The sequence below is a fragment of the Mugil cephalus genome, chromosome 6 (genome assembly GCF_022458985.1).
Source record: "Mugil cephalus isolate CIBA_MC_2020 chromosome 6, CIBA_Mcephalus_1.1, whole genome shotgun sequence".
NCBI classification, from domain to species: Eukaryota; Metazoa; Chordata; class Actinopteri; order Mugiliformes; family Mugilidae; genus Mugil; species Mugil cephalus.
In genome coordinates, this window is record NC_061775.1 from 7134641 (window position 1) to 7157583 (window position 22943).

Here is a 22943-nt window from a genome sequence, read left to right on the forward strand (position 1 = left end):
CCAAGGATCCGTGTTTGTTTCCGTGGAAAAAAACAAGAGTCCTTTTTAAATTGCTATCCCGCCAACAGCCACGATGTTTCGCCAATGTATTTTACCCGGACTGGATTCGCAATTGCGGTCAAAGTTATAGTGTAACCCTTTATCTCTTGTTTTTGTTTCAGAAGACAGGAAGCTGTTTGTTGGGATGCTGAACAAACAACAGACCGAGGAGGACGTGTACCGCCTCTTCGAGCCCTACGGCGTCATCGAGGAGTGCACGGTCCTAAGAGGTCCTGACGGAAACAGCAAAGGTAGGAGCCGTGGTGCAGTTGACAGCCTTATTTGAGTCCCTGACAGAGAAATGACAGCGTGAGTGAGTGTCGATATGCATCGTTACAAATATCTGAACGCTCCGCGGTTTGATGTGCGAAACGGCTTCAAGCGGTGACAAAGAAGTTCACAGTGTTGTATCAAATACTGTTTGACTGATGTCTGACATTATCTGGTAGGGACTAAGAGAGACGCTAAGTAGATAGTTAGGTGGTCTGACTTTGTCCCTTTGGTTCAGATTGTAGTGTTATTTTTGGGACACTAAACCTCCAACCCAGTGTGATATGATATTTTAATAAAATCATGGATGTGTTGTAGATAGAGAGGTGATCCGTGATTAAATTCAAAGGCAGATCATAAAACATTTTTCCATTTACGCTACATGGAGTGTACAAGCCTGTATATCCCATATAATAAACACTTAAAGTGATTATAAAAAGAGCGTGTAAGTTTAAAATGCTGACATTTATTTAAAAAATCAGCGGTTAAATTTCCATAATCAATATTCCTCCCAGCCATTGTTATTTTACAGCATTAATCCGAAGCATTTTCTTCCTATGGATCCCGGCCTTCACTGCATCTGGGGTGCTGTGACGGTGATATCATGCAGGCCTTTTTGAGGAAGCCGAAACTTTTAGAGACATCAATTTCCTTTGACATGCTGCAAAGAGCAAAGGAACTAGTTGTTTTTCATGTTTCTAAAGCCTATTCCCCGGTCAGCGCTTATGGAAATTGTCATGGAATGATATCTGAGGGGGTTTGAAGACAGAGCGTTCTGACTCTGCAGTGGTTTGGAGGATGGAGAAAGAAAAGATGGATGTCAAAACAATTCAAGTGTCCCCACTGTGAGGATGAGGACAGCGGAGGGGAGTTGCATTCCACTTAAGTGGCTGCGCAATATTTGTGCTCTATCTAAGTCAACTGTCTGGGCTGAATGGCTCGAAGCATTACACTCCAAATATTACTATGTAACTCATAGTTGTCTGTTGATGGGTGTCTGTGTTAGTTTGTTAAGATATTTATTATGGCGTATTCAATTATATATTTTTAGACAATCTCATAAAATATCTGTTCTGAATTTAGAAACCACAAAATCCTGTTTGCACAGAATCGTTGTAAATCTTTCACGCTTTGAAGCAGCTGTTCCGCAGTCTCAATTTCATATTAACAAACATATTCGGTTTAATTAAAAAAAGGCACAGGCAACGCTTGGCTCGCAGATTATATTCAGTTAAAGGTGCAATTATGGTGGTGTGTTCGACTGCACCGAAGTCCTTGTTCGAGCCATCGCGAGCTCTTGCTCTTTTCTAGCCGAATCTCAGCGGGGGGGCAATAGTTTGACAGCGTCCACAGGGGTGAGCCCATTAAGAGAGGAAGAATGGCAGGGCAGCCGGGTCAGGCACGATAGATGATAAGAAGAATGCATGAAAGATTAAAAAAAAAAATCAAAAAAGAGACTTAAAATGAAATTAAATTAGGGGAAATGGGGTATAATTATAAGAGGAAATGAGGTCTCGGCGGATTGTGCCGCTTCCTCGCTGCCACACGTTCGGTTTCTGAGTTCATGTCGTTCTCTTTTCCTTCTGGTTCCTGGTGGCCTTGTTAGTCTTGATGCACCAACTCCAAAGACCTGAACGAGTAATGGACTGCGAACACATGTATCCCCGAGAGCATGTATATGTTCATTTATTATTTAGTGGAAGTTCATGCGTCGCAGTGGTCTCTATCATCCAGGAGGACGCCTAGATACACAGTAAACAGATGTAGCATAATATTTAAATATTTGGAGTGAAAATGAAACTAACTTGGATATGTTTCAGAAACGCAATCAAACTTGTTCTGACTCCATCTAGCCGTCCCATCCTCAAGGACATCATAGCGAAGAGCTCTGCGGTTTCTGTCCAGACTCTTTTTTTTTTTTCATGTCCACAAAGCTTCCTGTTTGAGCGACAATAGCCCCCAAACGGTAATTCTGTGTGAGTTTGGCCAGTTTAGCTAGTATTTAATATGCACAGACAGGCATGTGGTGCTAAATAGCATGCTTTTCTGCTTCATCAGTGCAATGTTTAGCCCGCAGCTTCTGCCTGCTTGTCTGCCTGCCTAATGCCTGGAGTGGAGCGGCCCACTGTGCAACGAGAGCCTCTCGCTGCACAGTGATTTCAGCGGTGTCAGATATAATTCAACGTTTTTAATTAATTTACAGTGGGCTTTTTGATGCTCGCTTGATTGACTAGAGATGACGTACTTCATCTGCTATATATACTGTATATTTACACGTACGTACGCATGTGCGTGCGTGTGTGTGTACACTTACGTGTGTGTGTACACTTGTGTGTGTGTCTGACGTGCCTCTGTTCTCTCCTTCAGGTTGCGCCTTCGTTAAGTTCTCCACACACACTGAGGCTCAGTCTGCAATCAGTGCCCTCCACGGCAGCCAGACCATGCCAGTGAGTACAGCTCTCTCCTTCACATACAAAAGCACACAACACACACACCATGTCGCATTCACAGCACATACACACCGTCTCCATCTCCCAATAGTTAAGTGCTATCTGCTTCTCTCGGTTCGGAACTGTAAACTATTAGTTTTGAACTCACCCGAACGTCAAGGTTTAATCGACTTATAGAAAGTGCGACCGTCCTCATAAATATCGCGGCTTTAAAAAACAGATACGACCAGAAATAGCTTTTTGCCTGCCTCTTTAATTAACATGGTAAAAAAAAAATCCTAATCTAATTTCCAGATAAAACTGTTTAGAGTGATAATTGAATTCTGGGTGAGTCATCAATCAGTAGTTCTGCCCGCATAATCAGTGAATATAACTCCAGTGTGAGATTACATTTGCTCGTTATGTCAGCACACAGTGTCCTCTGAATTCTCTCTGCATTAGATTTACTGTGAGCACAAAAAGCTGTTCGGCTTATTTGTATGTGCTCCGTGCTTAGGTGCGGTCAACTTATACCCTGCACTCCAAACCTGAACGGAGTTATTCTCCATGACATTCGGCGAGCAAACAGAGAGCCACGTCTTGTATTATACAGTAGACTGAAGTATACTCCACTTTTATCCTCTTTTTTTTTTTTTTTTCTTCGGTTTGGGAACTCTCGTCTCAGAGAGGCAGGGACCCTGAACTCTCACCCACCCTACCTCACAGGTGTTGTGTTTCACTGTGTGATTTCATTATTAATGGCTGCCAATGTGCGGCTCAAGAGAGGGAAGCAGACAGAACTACCAGAAGCCAGCGGAGCCATTTTGGCGCAAACTCTGAGTCAATCTAAGTGCAAATGACTGCAGGTCATGAGGAGAGGCTCTGGATGTCCGTTCTCCATAGATACCCTCTCACTGCGTTGCTCCATCCCTCTATCTCTGCTAGCTCTCTGCCCTGGCTCGTCTCTCTTTGGCAGCCTCTCGGGATATTAGGCAATAGACTTGTTTACTCCACCTTTCACCACATTGGCTGCTGAATTATTCATCTAACTATAAGCAGGGTGCCGAAGGGTGGGGAGGAAGAGTTGGAGAGAGAGAGAGAGAGAGAGTGTGAGAGACAGAGAGAGAGATGGGGGCAGAGGGAGAATGAGTGAATGGACAGGATTTATACCTCCTGCTCTGGTAAATTGATTATAGAAATCTGATCAGCATCTCATATCCTGTGGCTCCTGGAGGAGAGGGCACAGTGTGCCTGCCTTGCAGAGATTAGCGGAGCACCGGCGGACTATTATGCCTCAGCAGGACAGTGCTATTCAGAGCGAACTGTCCATCAGTGGAGCGGAGATCCTGGAAAGAACCGCGGACCGTACATCCTGTGTGTCCAGTGGAGCTCGTTTTGATTGTATTTGAGACACACTTGAAAAGAAGTCATGTAAAAAACATATCAATTGAAGAATACATGCATTTTTCATTGCGGGCTGGATGAAAGGCCATACATGGAGAAGGAAAATAAATAAATAAAAACCACGGACAGCTACAATACAATACAGGGTGTATCAATATCTTCTAGATGATGAAAGCAGTCGTCTTATGTCTATATCTCCAGCATGATAAAAATGTTCTGATGAAAAAAGACAAATTGAACCAGCAGATCTATGGTCTGCCTGGTTATTTGCTACCAAGCCAACGCTGTGATTGGTGGAGAGAGTCGAACAGATGACCATAAATAAAGCCGAGCCAGCAGCAGTGGCGACGGAGGTGTTGAAATGCACCAAATATTAACAGTGCGACTAACCAGGGGGGTTTGATAGATCTGCTGCCGGTAGCCCAAAGCACGAACGCCTGCTTCTTAGTTTACATGGGAGTGCACTCACATGTACGCGAATACGTGTGTGCATACATAAACATCTACAAACAGCACTTTGTGTTTAGCACGCATGAGCTCACCCACTCGTTCTATATTGCCCCACTCACTGTTTCACTGTCACACGCTCGCACAGGCACGGAGTAGGGTCAAAGGCTCCCTGACTGATCTTATTTTCCAGCTCGGAGGACTTGAGCTGAATACATTTGTGTTATTCATTCATGTAGAGTGCGACTGGGCATTTTGTATGTGTTCTATCAGTGAGCTAGAAATGACAGAAAAGATGCAGGAAAAAGGTGCGCGCACGGGAATGTTGGTCAGCGTCTGTCTGTCGACTGTTGTGTGATGAAAGTCCGGTCGACACACACTAGTTGCTGATGACGTCACTAATAAAAACACAATTGAAAGTGTTGCTTGCAACAATAAAATCTACATTCTTGACCTGAATACATGTGATGGGAACAGAGAACTCATGCACTACATACTCAACGCTGCAGATATGTACAGGCTGTATAAAAACAGGCTGCAACTCAAACAACCAAACAGCAGCAAATGAAAAAAATATTTACCCATAGCTATGAAACAATGCACAATGATTTAGTTCAAGTTTGAAAAATGTAACTGTATCAGAAGGTCACATAAAAGACCTCTGCTGGATCCCCATCACATCCTATCCCGTCACATTTTAAGACACACTCCACCGTCGTCCCTTTGGCATCATTAGCTATCATGTTCACAGACACACGCACACACTGCTACACTTCAGCGTACGAGTGGCTCAATTAAACATTTAAAAACTAGAGCTGTCGAGCAAATTGCGGGGATTCAGCGGGGCCGTGTCGGAAGCGAGTCCCGGTGCAGAATTACACAGAGACGAGGGAGGGGGGTGTGGGTCAGGTCCGTAGAGCCGTGCTGAGTTTTTCACTTGCTGAGTTTGAGGCAGTTTCAGCTGACACAGGGACCCAGATAGAGCAGGATGATGGAAGGATAAGCACACGACAAAGGAAAGCAAATGAGGTGAAGCTTGCTTAGAAGAGAGAGCGAGATGATTGTGAGTGACGAGGAGAAGAAAAAAGGAGGCTGAAAATCATCAAAATGGGATCCGTCAGCAGTCGAATCTTCTCGATTACTACAGACAGGGAACACACGCACGTAAGTGCCGAGAGTGCCAGGATGTGATCCTCAATAAGGCACATTGTTTCAGTGTGAAAGTCACGTTTTTACATTTTTTTTGCCTTAAATAAAAGCAAAATAAAAAGGCAGGCAATGCAGGATCACATGAGGGGTGATAGATCCATAATGCTGCTCAGTAATTAATGTCCTGATTTCATATCCATGAGTTAGGTCAGTGGTATATAACCAGGAAATTTACATTCTAATAAGCTAACTGATTACAGTCATACATTATTTTAAAAACCAAGCACAAGGTGGATATGTATTTCTGCTTGTGGGTTGGTGTGATACACAGTAATGACGTATTAGAAAAATAATCACAGAATGCCACTATGCAAATTAAGGCACGGGTTAAGTATGTGTTGCATTATGTTGAGGAGGAGCTTCTTCAGATGCAGTACTTTATTTACAGTGATGAAAGAGTTCTGCTCATTAAATAAATGTAAGTTTCATTATGTTCCAATAATTCTTTTTAAAATGATTGAACTGTATTTTTCAGATGTTACAATAATTGTGTGTTTTCTAAATGCTAATTTAAGCCTCATTATATGATAACAAAAGGTTCTGACCAAGTCTGACTGTCTAAGCTGAGGGGTTTCAGAATGCTGCGTGGATGCTGAAATAACACAAGATCAGAAAGACAGCAAATCTTAATAATTGTTTTTGCTTCGGGGCAATCGAGAGTCTCGGGACATGTGGGGCCTCCTTGTGGGGGATTGTTCTCCTTGTTATTGAAGTGTGGGGCATCCTCATGAAGAACTTTCAAATGCTTTCAGAAAAGGGTTATGGGTGCATATGAGGCTTGCAAGAGACTTGAAAGATCTCCACATTGTTTGATCACAGTCATTCCAAGGATCCACAAACTGATGGAGCGATTAAGTAGGGACCCCCTACCTACTATCTAAGTTAAACTCGGCCTAGTGCTATTTATAAATTTGCATTATTATTGTTATTATTATATATGAACAAAGGTTCAAATATTGTTTTTTTTTTTTATTTCATGTGCAACGGTAGGGCGGCCGTGTAACTGCATACCAAAGTGGGGACTAAATAGGCTCAGGGGAACCTGACAGTCAGTGTGTAATACGTGGAATCATGATCAGCACAGCAGTGATGGGGGCGGGTCCTACTGTGTACAGGAGGCTTAGATTGACAGGTCTGGGCTAGTGTGGCACTCTGTATGAAACCATGTTGACTGAAAGATTATGTCTCTAAAATTCGTTGGATTCATGTTAACGTGTATTTAAAGAAATTCAAATTTGTGGAGGAAAAGGGTTGGGGTTAGGGGTTAAAAAAAATATATATACAAAGTATCTAATCAACCTAAACTTTTGCGACCCTCTGAGTGCAGTACCTCTGCGACTACCCTCTTGAAGACTTATGCTCTAGCAAAACTGTGGCTTTCAATGCACATGATCTGAAATCAGAATGAAAGTGCACACATGTGATCTGCATGGGAGGCGTTACAGGATAACCAAAAAGAAGCAAAACTACAATTTTATGAGGAACATATAGGAAAAGACCCATATGGAAAACATTATACCAAGGACTTGTGGTGTTATGTGGTCTGGACAGATGAATAAAAGCTAAAGTTGTTTGGCCACGCTAACAGTGGTGCAATGGTGCAGACCAAAGACAGCTTTACAGGAGAAGAATCTCATAGCAGCCGTGGAGCATGGCCATGGAAATGTTATGGTTTGGAGTTGCCTCGCTGCCTCTGGGACTGGATAGCTTGCAGTCATTGATTCAAGCATGAATTCTGCATCGTATCAAAGAGTGCTTGAAGATAATGTAAAGCCATCTGTTTGGAAGTTAAGACTGAACTGGAAGTGGACCTTTCAAGAGGATAATAATCCTGAACACACCAGCAAATCCACCACGGAATGGCTAAAGAATAAGAAATGAAGAGTTATGAAATGGTCTAGTAAAAGCCCAGAATTGAATCCCATTGAAATGTTATGGGCAGATTTGAAACAGTAAACTCTACTGAAAGAATTTTGCATAAAGAGTGGGGGGAAAAATGCCAGACACAGAAAATGACACTTTGAAGAAGTTCTTTTTGCTAATAATGACAATACTAGCTTCTTCATAAAAAAATATTCTCTACGTAGTTTTGTTGGGAAAAAAAACTTTGAAAAAGCTTGTTTTTCTTGTGATGTTGAAAAGTCTTCCACCTACAATATATGTGTACTACAGAGGACGGACGGCAGCCTTGTTCAAGTACATCAGAAAAGCCAAACATTTCCATGGGAAGTTAGTTTTCACATGCAGGAAAGAGAACCGGCCCTTTTCTAACTTTTCTGCACTCTTCCAAAAAAGGCATATGTCTTAACTTAAAACACAAAAAGCAAAATATATACTGTAAAGCTAGGTGTGAAGCTTTATCTCCCTTATCCACATGAGAGTGTGCAACTTGGACAGGCACCAACACAACCCTCCTTGGCAACGAGAAGGAGCCATAAAGAGGCGGACTTTCCTTTTGGTTCTAAATCTCTGTAGTGCCTTTTTATCCTCCCTGTTTAACTCCCCTTCCTTCAGTGGCTCTCAGGCAGCTGGGAGCCGCCCGGCAGGGGGATTCTGCTCATACTCGGCAGCTTAAAAATTTAATGAGACTTTCACTTCACACTTCGTCCTCTTCTCTTTATAGCAATGGAGATTCTGCTCGCTGATATCCTGACAGGCCTAAATGGGAAAACCTCTGAGATAAACAAATGTGGCGTCGGACGCTTAGCCGACAAGTCGCAAGATTTAGGTGTCCTGAGGAGAACCAGTGGGAGGGCAGTCTCAGCGTATAGACCTTGGAAAAGAGAGTGGGACATACATGCAAGCGTATGAAAGAAAACTGCACAAAGCTCTTATATAACCAGACAGGTCAATTCACAATAAACCTTGTTTCTATTACTGACGCAGGAACTCTCCAGTCTAGCTCTATTTGGGAGAGAGGCGGACTGCAAAAAGTTCCAAGTTAATCTTCTCAGATTACAGATCTTCTCCAAACAATTAGAGAAGCAGAGCAGAAACATGCATGGAAGGCCTTTAATAGCTTCTTCTTTTTTTTTTTTTTTTAACTGTGAGAGGGAGTAAAATATTCAGCAAGTGCTAGCTCATCTCCTTTGCATCCTGGTTCTGCACAGCCCTCTCCTGCACTCTCCCAATGCTAAACCTTGTAATAACGTTAATGATGCATATAGTGAAAGGTGGACAGACACAACACGCAAAGCCTAAACCTGCAAATGCTTTAACCCTGAAGTGACTTAGGTTTATGAGGTGTTGCTTCCACCTCTTGTTTCTATTGTGGCACTTTCCAGAATAAGACGTAGCTTTCAATGCGCAGGAAAAGTATTGTTCCGGTGTGGCACAATGACACATACAGTCGGAAGCCCGAAACAATTAGTCACTCAAGTGACCGGAGCACAGGTGTCAGCAAGGTTGACAGTCAAGACAATTAGTCTGTCGGCCTATTAGCCAGCGAGCACTCAGTCAATCACTCAACTAACTAGACAATCAGTCGTTTAGCCAGACAGCCAACTAACCAACTGGCCATTCACCTACGCAGTCTTTCAAGCCTGTGATTCAACCAGCGAGGAAGCCTGGAGGAGAAGGCTAGAGGGAATATTGAGAAAAGTGGGGAGAAAGGGAAAGGAAGAGCATAAAATCCATACGCTACACTCGAAAGGTCCAATGCCTGTCGTTGAACATCTTTTGCTGTCTGTTGATATCTTTATTAGTTGGAGACATCAGTGGGGGGAAATAAATGCACAGAAAATAAAATAAAAACCTTAATGGATCAGCTAACAATCTGTTTTTAAGGATGTCATTCATAACGCGTTCCCGTGATCCAGTGGAACTCCGCATATTCCGCCCAGATCCAAATCTCAGAAATACCCTTTTTAGCACCGTATCAAACCCCCAGCCTTGAGTCCAGGCACTTCACCAGTCACCTCTGTTATTGACAACGCTGCATCAATTTCAGGGTGCCTCTTATTGTGACTGACACACAACCTTTCTACCCTGTCAGATCAGAGTAATATTTCGGCCTTTTATGTGGATCGATTGGCCAGTTTGGGGGCACAGAGGGGAGGAGAGGCGGAGCACGCTAAAGGTCAACTGTAGTGCTAAATCATTTGAAGATTCTTAATGAAGGGTGTGTGGCAGAAACACCTGCTGGTTTCATTACTGACTTGCAAAAAAAGAGGTTACAGTGTTGATAAAGGCGTGGATAGCCAGTGAGGCTGAAAAGGAACAAGTACAGAATGAGAAAAATGGCCCTAAACAAAAAAAAAAAAAAAAAAAAAAGATTTACTCTGAAGAACACTTTCATCAAGGTCAACAGGAACCACTGCCCATCATGGTTCTTATTTTAAATCACCGCACATTGCAGATATTTTAACCTTAAGTGTGGAAAGTAGTTTTGAGGTTGGTACTGTACGAGAGCGGAAAAGCTGGGAGAAAATAAAACCTATTCATGTTCTACTGAGTGAAGCTGCTTTTCCCCCAGGGATTTTGTGTATATATATATATATATATATATATATACACTGATTGAAATAACGAAGCCTTTTTGTGGCACAACTGCCTAGCGAGCTGTTCGCGCAATAAGCAGAATATTTTTATTCCTTTTATTTTTATTACCTCTGTTACTTTCATGTTTATGCATGCCAGCCACAAAAATAAGCAGGAACGACCCTCTGCAATAATACAAATGCGCACTGATGTTGCATCTAGAAGCCTGCTCCCACCACCAGAAGAAAATTGGAAAAAAATACAAAAGCAATCTCTGACACGCAATTAGAGGAGCTCACTAGGTATTGATGTTAACAGCGGTTGTTTCTGCTAATGAACATGGCACGCTAAGAAATTTGAAATAATAACCAATAACAGTTTTAATGCATTTGTACTGGACGTTTAAAGCTTTTGTTCCCGCCTGTCTCTGAACGCGTGGCTAATCTTAACGATGATTTTGTGTTTGTTGGTGTTGTTCCCTCTGCCTCCGCAGGGTGCTTCCTCCAGCTTGGTGGTCAAGTTCGCCGACACGGACAAGGAGCGCACCATCAGACGTATGCAGCAGATGGTTGGGCAGTTTGGCATTTTTAACCCGGCCATCGCCCTTCCCTTCAGCACCTACAGCTCTTACGCACATGCGGTGAGTTGGATGAGTCGTGTGCAGCACGCGCGGTACAATGGAAATGGGAACACGTTGTCTCCTCTTATATTTATGTAGATAGGCAATGGGTTATTACCTAACCTGGGTGGTAGACACAAATGCAAATGACATATGTTTTATTGTTCTACTGAATGACCACTTGTGTGTGAAAAAACTTAATATTTTGCTTCATGGCATTGTTATATAGCGGCAACTATAAACTACTGTACAATGATCGACAAGAACCAAACAGCAGACAGACAAATGTAACAACCAGCTATGTTTAGCTGTTTAAGATGTCAGGATTTGGTCTACAGCAAACCAGTGGTGGCCAAAAACTCTCAATATTAACTCTACTGTTTCTTGATGAAAGACACTGGGCTAATGTGTTCAAGTTAAGTATATAAACCTAAACCTGTTCACAGGTAGATACTGCTGCTGTCAACTGGCATAAAAAAAGATGTAATGCAGTGGGATTTACTGCATTAAACGTAGCAGTAAGAAGGGACGTAGCCAGCTTTGTAGTAGCTATATTACCTTCTTCCTGTTTGTCTCATCCAGGCGTAGTGAGATTAAGAACTGCCCCCAAACAAAGAGACTGAACTCCTTTTCACCTGGAATTTTTCAGTTTTTCTTTCTCCTGATGTATCTACAAAAAAAAAAGGCAGAATGTGTTAAAAATCACACATATTGGCTTTTTGCAAGCGAGCCTAACCGCATGTAACCCATGTTTGCTGACCACTCTTTCACTTTCGTTCGACCTGTAATCACTGGTGGGTTTGTCTGTGCATAACTGAGCCGGGGGAATCCAAGCCACGCATGGGACAAACTATTTATTTGATTATTTATTTTGGCTCGGTTCTCATTTGCTGCAAGTGAACGTATGGATGATGTAGGATTCTCTGAAACCTGCTTTTTACTGGAAGCGTTTCAAGTAATTTCTTTTTTTTTTTTTTTGGCGTATGTGAAAATCATTTTGGCAAACTATCATCGCCACCATCGCCAACTCTTTGAGCAGTTCTCCTCTTTAACGGGGCCGCCATTCCATTACGCCGAGGCTTTTGCTGCTCTCTGCACGTAGGCACATGCACATTTAGTTAGCTTGTACCCTCCAACCCCTTCATCAGCTTCTCTCTGCCCTGTTACCAACGCCCACCCACCCCCTTAGGCCATGGCACCACACACACGCACACACATGCGCGCACGCACACACGCACATGCGCACACACACACGTAGACCCTCGGCTCTTTGATGAGTTCAGACAGCCTATGCAGCCCCTCTTCACTCTATCACACTTCTTCTCTAGCCTTCCCCTCTCCCTCCCACTGTCCCTCCCTCTGGGCCCATGAGATGCTTCGGGGGCCACAGTTGACTCAGAATATTCCACGAGCAACTTATCTGCGCACAAACTTTCTTCATCCCCGCTGAGCCAGAGCACACACATGCCAACGCATGCACGCATACAGTACACACACTACCTACTTGAAGGAAAATGAATTTAAGAAAAGCTTCCCATCCAGCCTTGAGATGAAAATAATAAAAAAAAAAAAAAAGCAGGACAACACGCCACATGAATACACATTAACACCTACACATCTACACGGAATTTATTTACAGAGAAGGAGGAACACAAATCCATCTTTTCCTGTGCTTATTTGGATGTAAGAGTTATATATTTCTGCTGTTTTTTTTTTTTTAAGTGCCAGGATTAATTGTTGATGTTAGCCAAGTCTTGGGGGCTTATCCATTTCCCTCATTTTCATATCACAGCCATGGGACCTACTGTGAAATGTGCAAATTGACCATCCCAGAGTAATTGCAAGGCCATCTCTTGTGCTCTCTCCAGTAAAACTCCCGCCTTCATTACCATTCATGAAATGCAGCCTTTTTCCCAGGAAATGTGGAGAAATGCAAATGTTTAAGGGTGGTGGAGGCAGTGGCGGTCTGCGGGGAGACCATTGTGCCCCGCTCAGGTTGGCCGTGACTCTTATTTACTGTGGCAGAGACCCGTGTCGGCTCATACAGACGCACACAAGAGTGTACACACTCAGGAACACTGCACGGCAAATGCTCTTTCTCCCCCTTCCTCTCCCTCCTTTTCTCCCACCCCCCCTCTCTCATACGCACTATGAGAGCAGGATGATGCTAGGAAATTGAGTTCCGAGTGAAAGTAACAAGGGCACGCGAGATACTTCTGCATTAGAGAGAATCAATTACCATTAGATCTAAAGGAGAAATTGCACATATGTGGTTTCTTGACACAAAGATTATACGGCATGAATGGTGTTAGTGAAGGTGAAATTCTCCTTGTGTTAGTATTACGAATCACAGTGGCTATAGGTGCACCATGTACCTGCTTATAATGAATTAAGCAGCATAAAGTAAGCTAGTGGAGAAACTTTGAAAGACCTATGGAGATAAAACCTCCTCAACTTTTGAGCGAGAGCACAAGAGGCAGCGATGGATGTTTCGCGGTACTCTTCTTGTTTTTATGTCTCTCTTAAGACTGATTCGGTGGATCTAAATATTGGTTTGGTCCGCAACTTGCGTAATAATGTGGAATAAAGTGAAATATTAGTTATCTTTAGTGTGGCTGGCCTGCCTGTGCGGCGGCTATGATTACATTAGAGTCAGTGGCGCTGGGTGCACACAGACGTGGCGTGCAGTCTTGATTCCTCATGTAGCCACCGGGAATGCGCTGAATGATACGATGAATGTTTCTTCGCTGCAAGATAAACTGCACGCATTCCCCCAAGACGAAAAACCTGCAACGACAGAAAAAGGACTTTATCTCCAAAGACACACTGCATGTTCGCCTACTCTCCATATACACCGGCCAAGAGAAGAGGAGGTGGGCACGGTATAGAATACAGAGAGGGGAGAGGTGGTGTATATATATTATATATATATATTTATATATATATATATATAGCTATAACCAGCGAATACAGTAAATGGTAAATTCAAAGAGCTACCTCTCCACTACAGCAGTGGATAGGATTATAGAGTTGAGCTGACAGCCAGTAAATTGGATTTTAGTCAAACCAGGAGAGGGTGGGGGCACGGAACACAAATTGGAGGGGTACAACACTGACAACATATGCCAAAAATGAGAAATGTGCCATTTTTACGATAGACACAGACACTGGTGTGCTCTGACAGGAGACATCCTATTTGCAGAAAGGTGATTTCATAAAACACAAGGCAAAGGAAAGCGGGAGACCGAGATTCCCGTGTTTCAGTCCGGCGTTAGTGGTGAGCGATAATAGTTCTACCATGAATCGCTGAATGCAAGTAATAAAACCAGCTTTTATTACCTTTTGTGTTTTCCCTTCAAGACACAAACATCCTATTTGTACACAGTTAGATTTGATTTCGAGTCACTTTTCTCCCCTCGTCCTCTGAAGTGGCGCCAGCCATTTTAGTTTGTGTCTGTAGCTGGAGGACTGTGTCATAGCACATGAGGGAAGTTTTAGATTTAGAGGCACCTCCAGCACCGTGCTCCCCCTAAAAGATGCATAAGAGCGAGTGTGAGATGGATAAACGAACGGAGAGAAAATGGTTTAACTTGCTGCTAATAGTGTCAGTGTGTGGGTGGATGAGAGGGAGGATGATGGCTGTAAACTCACATTAGGAAACATCTCCCCCTGTTGGAAGGACATTCAAACAGAGTCTTTTGCAGCACGGCACACGCGAGAAATGGTGGCAACAGATTACGGGATCATTTGACTTCAACGTAAACTGCCCACACTCACACACCAGCACGTGTGCGACCTGATTTGGCTCTGTTATACTTGTGAGGACCTGCTTTTGACGGCCGCTGCGTACGTCTAGACGCGCACACACGAGCACACGTAACAAAGTGCATCAGAGATGAAAAAACCTATTAAAATCCTCTGGTGGAAATACAGCCAGCTAGCGTGGTGGTAACAAATGAGGCCCTTGAGCTTCACTCTTCGGTCTTCAGTCTTTTAGTTCACCTCATTGACCCACTGTCTCCCTCTCTCTCTCATTTTTTCAACCTTTTTCACCCCCTCTCTCTCCCTCTCTGCCTCTCTTTGTCTCTCCCTGCCCCATCTCCCTCCGTCGCTGGCTGGTTGGGCTGTAAGGGGTCACATGTGACAGTGCTGAGAGTCAGCGAGTCACAGAGCAGCGCTACAGAGATAATTGCCATGTGATAAAAAGGTGATTGCCTGCTGGCATCAGGGGAGAGTAATGCCATCAGGTTGCAATAAAAAAGCAGATGTCTGACACTAAATGAATGCTGCTAGAGCCCGGGCAACTTTCCTTTTCCCCTTTCATCTCATGCACTCCTCTTTTGTCCCACTTGTTCCTGTCTGCCTTTTCTTCCCTCTTCCAAGAAGAAAGAAAAGAATATGAAGAAAAGGTTGTGCCTGTGATGAAGAAGACTTAGTTGTGCTCATTCTCTGCCAGAGACATTTGCTATCTTCTGGGTAGTGCATAAATAAAGGGAAAGGGAATGGCTTTTGAATATAATGCCTTTGAAATTTTGAAAAGGAAAGGAGGAAGGGGGGGTGTGGGGGGGTATACATATGAAAAGTAAAATGGAATGACTTTGAATATCTCTGTCAACATAAGCACCACTGCTGTCTGATCTTTAGTTTATTTTTTATATCAAAGCCAGTTGTCATTAACCGCTGCATTCCGATATAATTACATGCTTGAGTTTCCAATTTGCTGGATTTTAATTTGGAAGCATCAATGACTTCCAGAGTTGTTATCCATGACAATCTGATGGATGGCATTAAGGATTGCATTATTTAAGACATGTATTGGGGGTATAGGATGGTATTCTGGACACGGTAGCATTTACTCCCTCTTCATTATTGCCACATTCAGACCTGTAGTTTGTATAAGCGCAACAAAGAAGAGGGTGCAGCCTTATTAGTATCATCCTCTGTGAAAGCAGCAAGTAAGTAGAAAGGAAAAAAAAAAAAACTATGAGTGGTGTGACAGTGTATTTATTCTCTAATACCAGCCCAGCCAGAACCTTCATCCAACCCTATTCACATCCTAATAGGGGGGCAGTCACAGCATTGCCAAAGCAAGGGAGCCCCAGAACCTCTAGACCTCTTTGTTTGTTTCTCTGCCATTGCTTTTGTTTGGTTTCTTGTTCTGTTTCTGTCTCTTTCAGCTATGCCTCCTTAAAGGCTCAATTCATCTTATTTGGAAAGGAATGGATGATCCTCATTTGTCACGTTGATAAAATTATGCAAATGACAAAAGGCGTTAATAGATAGCAGTGGCAAGTCATGTGGCTAATGGATGAGGCGCCGGCGCTCGGTATTCTGCAGCAGGACAGCTGCTTTCAGGTTACCTGACAGGGCCACTGAGGGAAAATAATTGGCTTTTCCGTTGCAGGGTCCCCATGCAAATACAAGCAGAGTGGCATTCCATACCTCTACTGTCTCACAGTGTCGCCATTAGCATTAGTGCCAGTGGCAGAGGAGTTTGATTTCTGCTTATACGAGTCAGTTTCAGGCCACGGCCATCAGCAGCTCCCCTGACACATGCAATCTATGCAGCATTAAACAGATGTGGAGAAAGGGGCAAGAGGTCGGTCCAGCTGTGTTTGTATTCCTGCGCCACACAGGTCTGCATGCCTGACGGGCAGCTGCGCAGGCCCCAAAAGAGTATTGATTCCTTAGATAAACCCACTGCTACACAAGCTGCAAAAGCCATTGTACAACGATGGATTTTCCTCTGAATTAGGCATGCAGCATGTGGTTTGCACAGGGAGAATTTAAACCGAGTGCGGAAGCTCAAATAGTCTCGATCACTCTTCATGCATGTTGCACGGATGTGTGCGCGAGTGTGCGCGTGTGCGTGCGTGTGTGTGTGCAGCTCGAGGCAGCGGTGCATGTGAGCATGGCCTATGCATATGAATAAATACTCTGTGGGCTGCATTTCATGGAAAATAGTTTCAGCTCTCGCTCCTCGCTGCAGAAATGCAGAGTGAATGAAAGGCTATTGATTTTATCTCTTTGTGGGGTTGTCCAGAGGGTGAAAATCGACTGCCATTTACCGACTAACATACTGTATTACTAACATGGTCTGGAACCCGAGTTACTGTCTGCGTCTGCTTTAAAAACACTGCCCTAATGACTCAGATATCTCAAAAGAAAGCGCGGTTCTATTTAATGAAGATGTCAAATATACTTTTCAATAGCGAACAATGTGGCAATTTGACAGTATTACAACACCAAATACAGTGTGTTCTGTTTGCAAAACGTTTTATTTTGGAAAAACATTTTTTAAAAAAGCAGCCTAGGGAGAAGCCTGCTGGTTTCCGGATGAATTATAAAACAAAGCAAATTTTATACTGTGAATCAATGTCAGGCTGCAAGCAGCAATCATCACGAATACATCAGAAAAATCAGAGATGAGTCCAGGGGAAAAACAGACGAGAGTGGGAGACGTCTGTGGCATTTCTATACAGCCAAAGCTGAGCATTGTGGAGTTTGACAATTGTAGAGAAGAAGCACTGCAACTCTGCAAACTTTGCCTGTTCCCCGAGCGCGGAGATAATGTGCACATGTCAATGCCTTGATTTGTATGAGCCCAACAGACAGCTATTAAATCGTTTCTGCAGCTGGTGACAGGCTTCCTGCTGGGAGGACAGACAGATTCACTAAACATAGGTTGACAGGCTTCTTTTTTCTTCTCTTTCTTTTATTCCGCTCTACTTTCTCTGTGCTTCCCATGCACTATCCATCCATCAACCTCAACATACATCCCTCCCTCTGTTCTACCCTTGCTATGTTTCTCTCTCTTTCTCCCCTTCCGCTGTCTTTGTCTGACTCTCTTGCAACTTACTATATTTCTCATTACCATCATGTCCTGCCCCCGCCTCTCCCGCTCCCGCTTCTGGCCCCACCTGACCATCCTCTCCTCCACCCATCTCACCGTGTCCCTCTTCTTTAGCTCATGCAGCAGCAGGCAGCCATCATGGCAGCAAGCCACGGAGGTTACCTCACGCCTAGTGTGGCGTTCCCCGCCACACAGATCCACCAGATGGGGGCGCTCAACATCAACAGCCTCCCACCCACCCCCATGACCCCGGTGTCGGGTGAGTTTCATCAAGCCCTGGGTGAGCACTCAGTTTCATTCCCTTTCCTGTTGTGTGAGCTTGTGAATTTGCACCATTGCCAGTGGTATCAGCTGTTGTTTTAATGTCGGCATGCGTATTTGTGTGCAAGTCTGGATGCGGGAGTGTGTATGTGAAAAATGACAATAAAAAAAAACTGGAGCCGCATCGTGGCCAAGAGAAAGAGAGCTCGGTAATCCAAAATTATTCCTCTAGAGGGGAAGATGAAAAATACATTCGGCAGGATTTGCATGTTTATGTTGTTTGTGGATGTTGGAAATATTTGGGGTTACTGGCAGCAGAATAAGGAATATCAATAAGTAAGTTTACAGATAAGGCGCTAATTTCCCCGTAGTATTGTGACCTTGTGCTTTGAAGCACTTGCGCATGATCTGCATGCAGTTGGTTTTGTTTTCCATAACAAACACCTTCTATGCAGATACATTACAGAGGAAAGGGAAGGACTTTGAAATACATACCCACTGCATAACATTTGCTTATTCAGCAGTGCTTCTTCTTCTTTTTTGTTTCCTTGAGACAGAGGAAACTTCAAGCTTCTCCACTCAACAAAAGAACAAATATAAATAATACAGTATCCTGGCCTTTGTTGTGGCTCGTTCACCTACTTTGTCAACACTGCAGTATTGAGCTTTAAAGGTGATGTCTTCGGTAACTTTAAACCAATCAGTGGCAGAGAAAAAGGCATCATCGGCGCAACAAGGCCTCTTTTGGATTCTCTTCATGGCGATCATGAAAATCCAGTTTCTGCAAGCTTGCTGCACTTTGTCAAATTCTTGCTGAAGTGTAGTTTTTGTGGGGAGAATAGTCTCCTACAATGAGTTGGTTGCTTATCACAGTTCACAATGGCTAATCCAGTTCAACTATACAGACAGTTAGCAGACCAGGTGTACAAATATAAATATTCAGAGAGTCTCTACCCGAAACGAATGAATGCATGAGAAGAACACGCCAGTGTACTGCGTGTCTGCACAGTATCATTTTCAACATCGGGCAATATGTCTGGAGAGGAGCGCCATTTGTCAAATATTCACACTGATGTTTTCAGTGCAAAGTGTGCACTTTTGGGCGTGTATAATCAATCTGAGACAGTGATTAAGAGTGGAGCTCAGTCTTGCTGAGAAGCCCTTATTTTGATGGGTATACCACTGACAGTATTGCAATTCAGATCTTTGTGTTCAGCATGCATACCTGTATTTTGCAACACAATAGTGCTGATGAAAGACAGTGCAACCGTACTGCAAGGAACTCAGTGTGTGCGCGTGCCTGTGTGTACGTGAGTCGGTGGAGTGTGTTTGTGCGAGGATGCCTTGTCCTTCAGTGTCATTGTATTGTTTGTTGTTTGTGCATCAGCCGAACCGTAGTCCCTTGAAAGCGAAACCTAAATCATGTTGCTAATACTGCTTTCGATAGATCCGTAAATGTGCAAAGAACTGACTTCTGTACCGCAAAAGGGAGCCAAAATCTTTAGAAGAATAATAAATCCGCTTAAGATCGCGATACAGAAAGCCAGAGAGGAGACATTGTCTTTCAGCCTGTGAATCAGATGTGTGTGAAGTGGTGCCATTTACGCTGTCTACATCAGGACATGTCTCTGTGTAAGTTTCTGTCGTCTGATTACCTTTTAGTGTTGAATGTAATATATTATTAATCTTGCAGAGAAAGCGTGGTTTTCATGAAGTCTCAAGGACTGTCATAAATAAGAAATGTTTTATTTCCCATTTCCCTCATTCATTAATTTGAGTGTGGCTGCCAGCAGCTGCAGGAGTGGTAGTCTCGCTTTCTGCTTTGGTATACACAGCTATTTCTCTCTCCTTCTTTCACACTTGTGTCTATGACTTATTTAGAGTTCATTGAAGGAATACATAACGTTACTGGCAAGGCTGTCTGTATAAGTAGGCCAAGAGGCTCTGACACTACTGAGAGACTGTAAGATGTCTGCCACGAGTCAGTGGAATAATTCATTGTAATATCAGAATCTGTTTTAGTGCCTGAGAGCAGAGTGCTTCTCTGATTCGACAGAGCCTTAATTTATGCATTAAGTTGTCTCATCAACAAAATTAGAGCTCAAAACAAATCTATAAATTCTGACATTTGGCAGCTGTACAAAAGTATGAAAGGGATAAAGGTTAAAGTCCCATTTCCTTCCAAAATGAAAGCTATTACCTACACTACCGGCTTTCTGGATAACACATGCTGCACTGCATTAACATAAAGCTCCAATAATAGTTAGAGGGTTAGAGAGATGAAATACCTGTCTGATCTTGGGGCAAATGTGTGACATTAGTCTTTTATTTAAACGATCAGCATACCCTTTGCAACATAAAAAAAAAAAAAATCTTGTTTGACAGCAGGCCAAAGCACAAAGAGGCTCAGAGGTTAAGGGTGTTACTCTGAAAACAATGAGACATCCATTTGATCAACAGATGCAGAGCATTTAAGCTTGATGGTGCATAAGCCGTTTACCAGATGGTTCAGCTGATTAGAGCATGTATCCTTACAATGATGCATGATGATGCTTTTTGAAAATAATGTTCACCAGGTGCCGCTCCCTGAGTTCCGCAGGAGAAATAAAAGTTAAACAAAACAAGGACGAGAGTGGAAAAAATCTGAGTAACAGGAAGAGAGGAAGAGGGGGAGAAAAAGAGGGAGGCAATGGAGAGAGATGTGAATCCCGCTGGGTATATGTGGAGAGGAACACGCAGTGTCAAGGATCCTTTGTTAGGATGTGAGAAGTGTGTAATCAAAGTCACTCTAATGTTCTGTTGCACGGTGTCGCTCTACACTGAAGATGTACATGCACAAGTGCGTATTACACAAAATATACTGCAGATGCTCCACAGCTAGAGACAACCCACTTGCAGCCAGGCTAGATGTGCCACAACATCCCTGCTGGATGCAAACATGGTTACGCCACTGATGCAGAACACTTTCATGGTGACAAACACCAGGATGCTAATAAGCTGTTTGACATAGCGATCTTTCTTAATACCTCTCCCACATGCCACGTGCTACACGTTACGCAGACATGTGATTTTCAAGGACTAATCCCAATGCAAACAAATGCTAATTATATATAAGGTTAAAAAAAATACTCTGAACAAATTATGGACTAACATTGACGATACACTAACAGAGTCATGCAGAGTCACATCCAAGTCATTTTGAAGACTATAGTCTGGTTATAGCCAGGGGATACAGGTGGAGAGAGGAACACCCGTGCCTTAACTGATGATACGACCTCAAGGTTTGACTCCATCTCAGACTGTAAAGATGCATTCCCCGTAGTTGCTTTTAAGACCTAACGCTTTCCAATATAACTTTTAGATTGAATTCATTTTCAAGGGCAAATGTATTAATCTGGAAGCATGTTCAATTTCTCAAGCTGCCATTGTCTCTCGCGTAACAAAAGTCCCATCATTTATTTTAAACCACACCTTTTGAATTAGAATCGCTTCAAAACTCAAGAGTGGAAAAGAATAAAGTTATCCCCAGTCCCGGCTCTTGCCTGGACCAGATCTAATTTACATGAGTGAAACTGAGGTTTGCATGAGCAATGGAGCTGCACAAGCTGCCCAGCTGGTCTGCTCAGGGATCTGAAAGTCAGGCACATTGCTATGGTCATTGCATTGCATGCATATTAGCCTCAGAAGTAGAGCAGAAAGTTGCTGTATTTAGTACTAATGGATTGATGGATCAACTTTCAAATAGTCTTCAAATCTGCTGAACATAAATCACCAAAGTCACAAATGATTATTGTTCATATAAAATTGTGTTAATTAAGTTGAAATCGTATCTGGCCTCTTGCTTGGTGCACTGCAGTCCAACAGGAAGTCTGGAACTGTTTGTGTACATTGCCCCTAAAGGCTTGGAGACCAGCCGCTGTTATCTGTCCAACTCTTTTTGAGCCTATTTCATATTTCAGCAGGAGGAGGCTTTTGTGAAAGTGTTGTTGGGGCTAGAAAGAGAGAGTCGTATCTAATCAGGAAGTATATTAGGCCAGTGGTGTAGTGCTCATATGGTGGTGGGAACATTCCACTTGTTAGGCCTTTTTCTTTTTGGATATCGTCCACCCCAAAACACTGAGATTGCTGGACATTAAAGAGCAGCTCAAGATTGATGGAAATGTTTTCCACAAGCACATTTAATTTTACTTGGTTTAGGTACAGAGACGTGTCATCAGCATACAAGTTCATTCACTTAAATATTAACATAAATCTCCTCCATTTAAACATTTTCCTTAACACCTTTGTGTAAACAACCCTTCTTCTTCACCCTCTGTTGCTTCTATGGTGTGTATTTTACACCCATTTGAATGCACTGAATTCTCTGGGCCGTTATAGTACCTGCTTTTTTTCTGCTTTTTTTGGACACAGACTTTGTATTAGCAATCCTTGTACTAGTGTTAGGGCAGGCTAAGGTTTTCTCCTTGTGGTGACGGATGTGTAAAAAAAAAAAAAACAGCGTGTGTCAACTCTCCTTTGAAATAGCTAGCCTTCCCATAGTCAGATTCATTATTCACACCAGACAGATGTTTTCTCTGTGACTCTAAATGTGTCACATTATAAATCAGTTCGATAAAAGCATCTATTTTGAGTGCTTATTTCTTGCTCCAGTAAAAGACAGTCCTTGTGCTGGTAATGTCTCTCCACTCTCCAGTATGGGCATGGCATTCCACGTTGATTTTAATGTATAATTAGCATAATAAATACTCCTGTCACATGTGAGGACTTCTTTCGTGAGGCAGTCTTTGCAAAGAGCATATCAACAGTTTTCCCAAGAAGCCTGCAAGAACGTGAACGTTATTTTGCTTCCATAACGTAGATGAATAGTAGGTATGAAACGTACACATACATACTGTGAAGTAAGGCAGACTTCTTTAGTGCAGTAATAAAGAGC

The 22943-nt window shown here is 43.0% G+C and overlaps 1 protein-coding gene across 11 annotated transcripts in view; it reads left to right on the forward strand.

The window, feature by feature from the left end:
- celf5a (cugbp, Elav-like family member 5a) overlaps positions 1 to 22943 on the forward strand; it is a 172238-nt gene that overhangs the window by 135976 nt on the left and 13319 nt on the right. For 4 of the 11 annotated variants that reach the window (XM_047586699.1, XM_047586702.1, XM_047586700.1 and 1 more), the window contains 4 exons: positions 162 to 290; positions 2677 to 2756; positions 10771 to 10917; positions 17864 to 18029. In XM_047586699.1, coding sequence (XP_047442655.1) covers positions 162 to 290; positions 2677 to 2756; positions 10771 to 10917; positions 17864 to 18029 — 522 coding nt within the window. The remainder of the gene's footprint in view (positions 1 to 161; positions 291 to 2676; positions 2757 to 10770; positions 10918 to 17863; positions 18030 to 22943) is intronic. The other 7 variants (XM_047586704.1, XM_047586705.1, XM_047586708.1 and 4 more) reach the window with 4 other exon arrangements.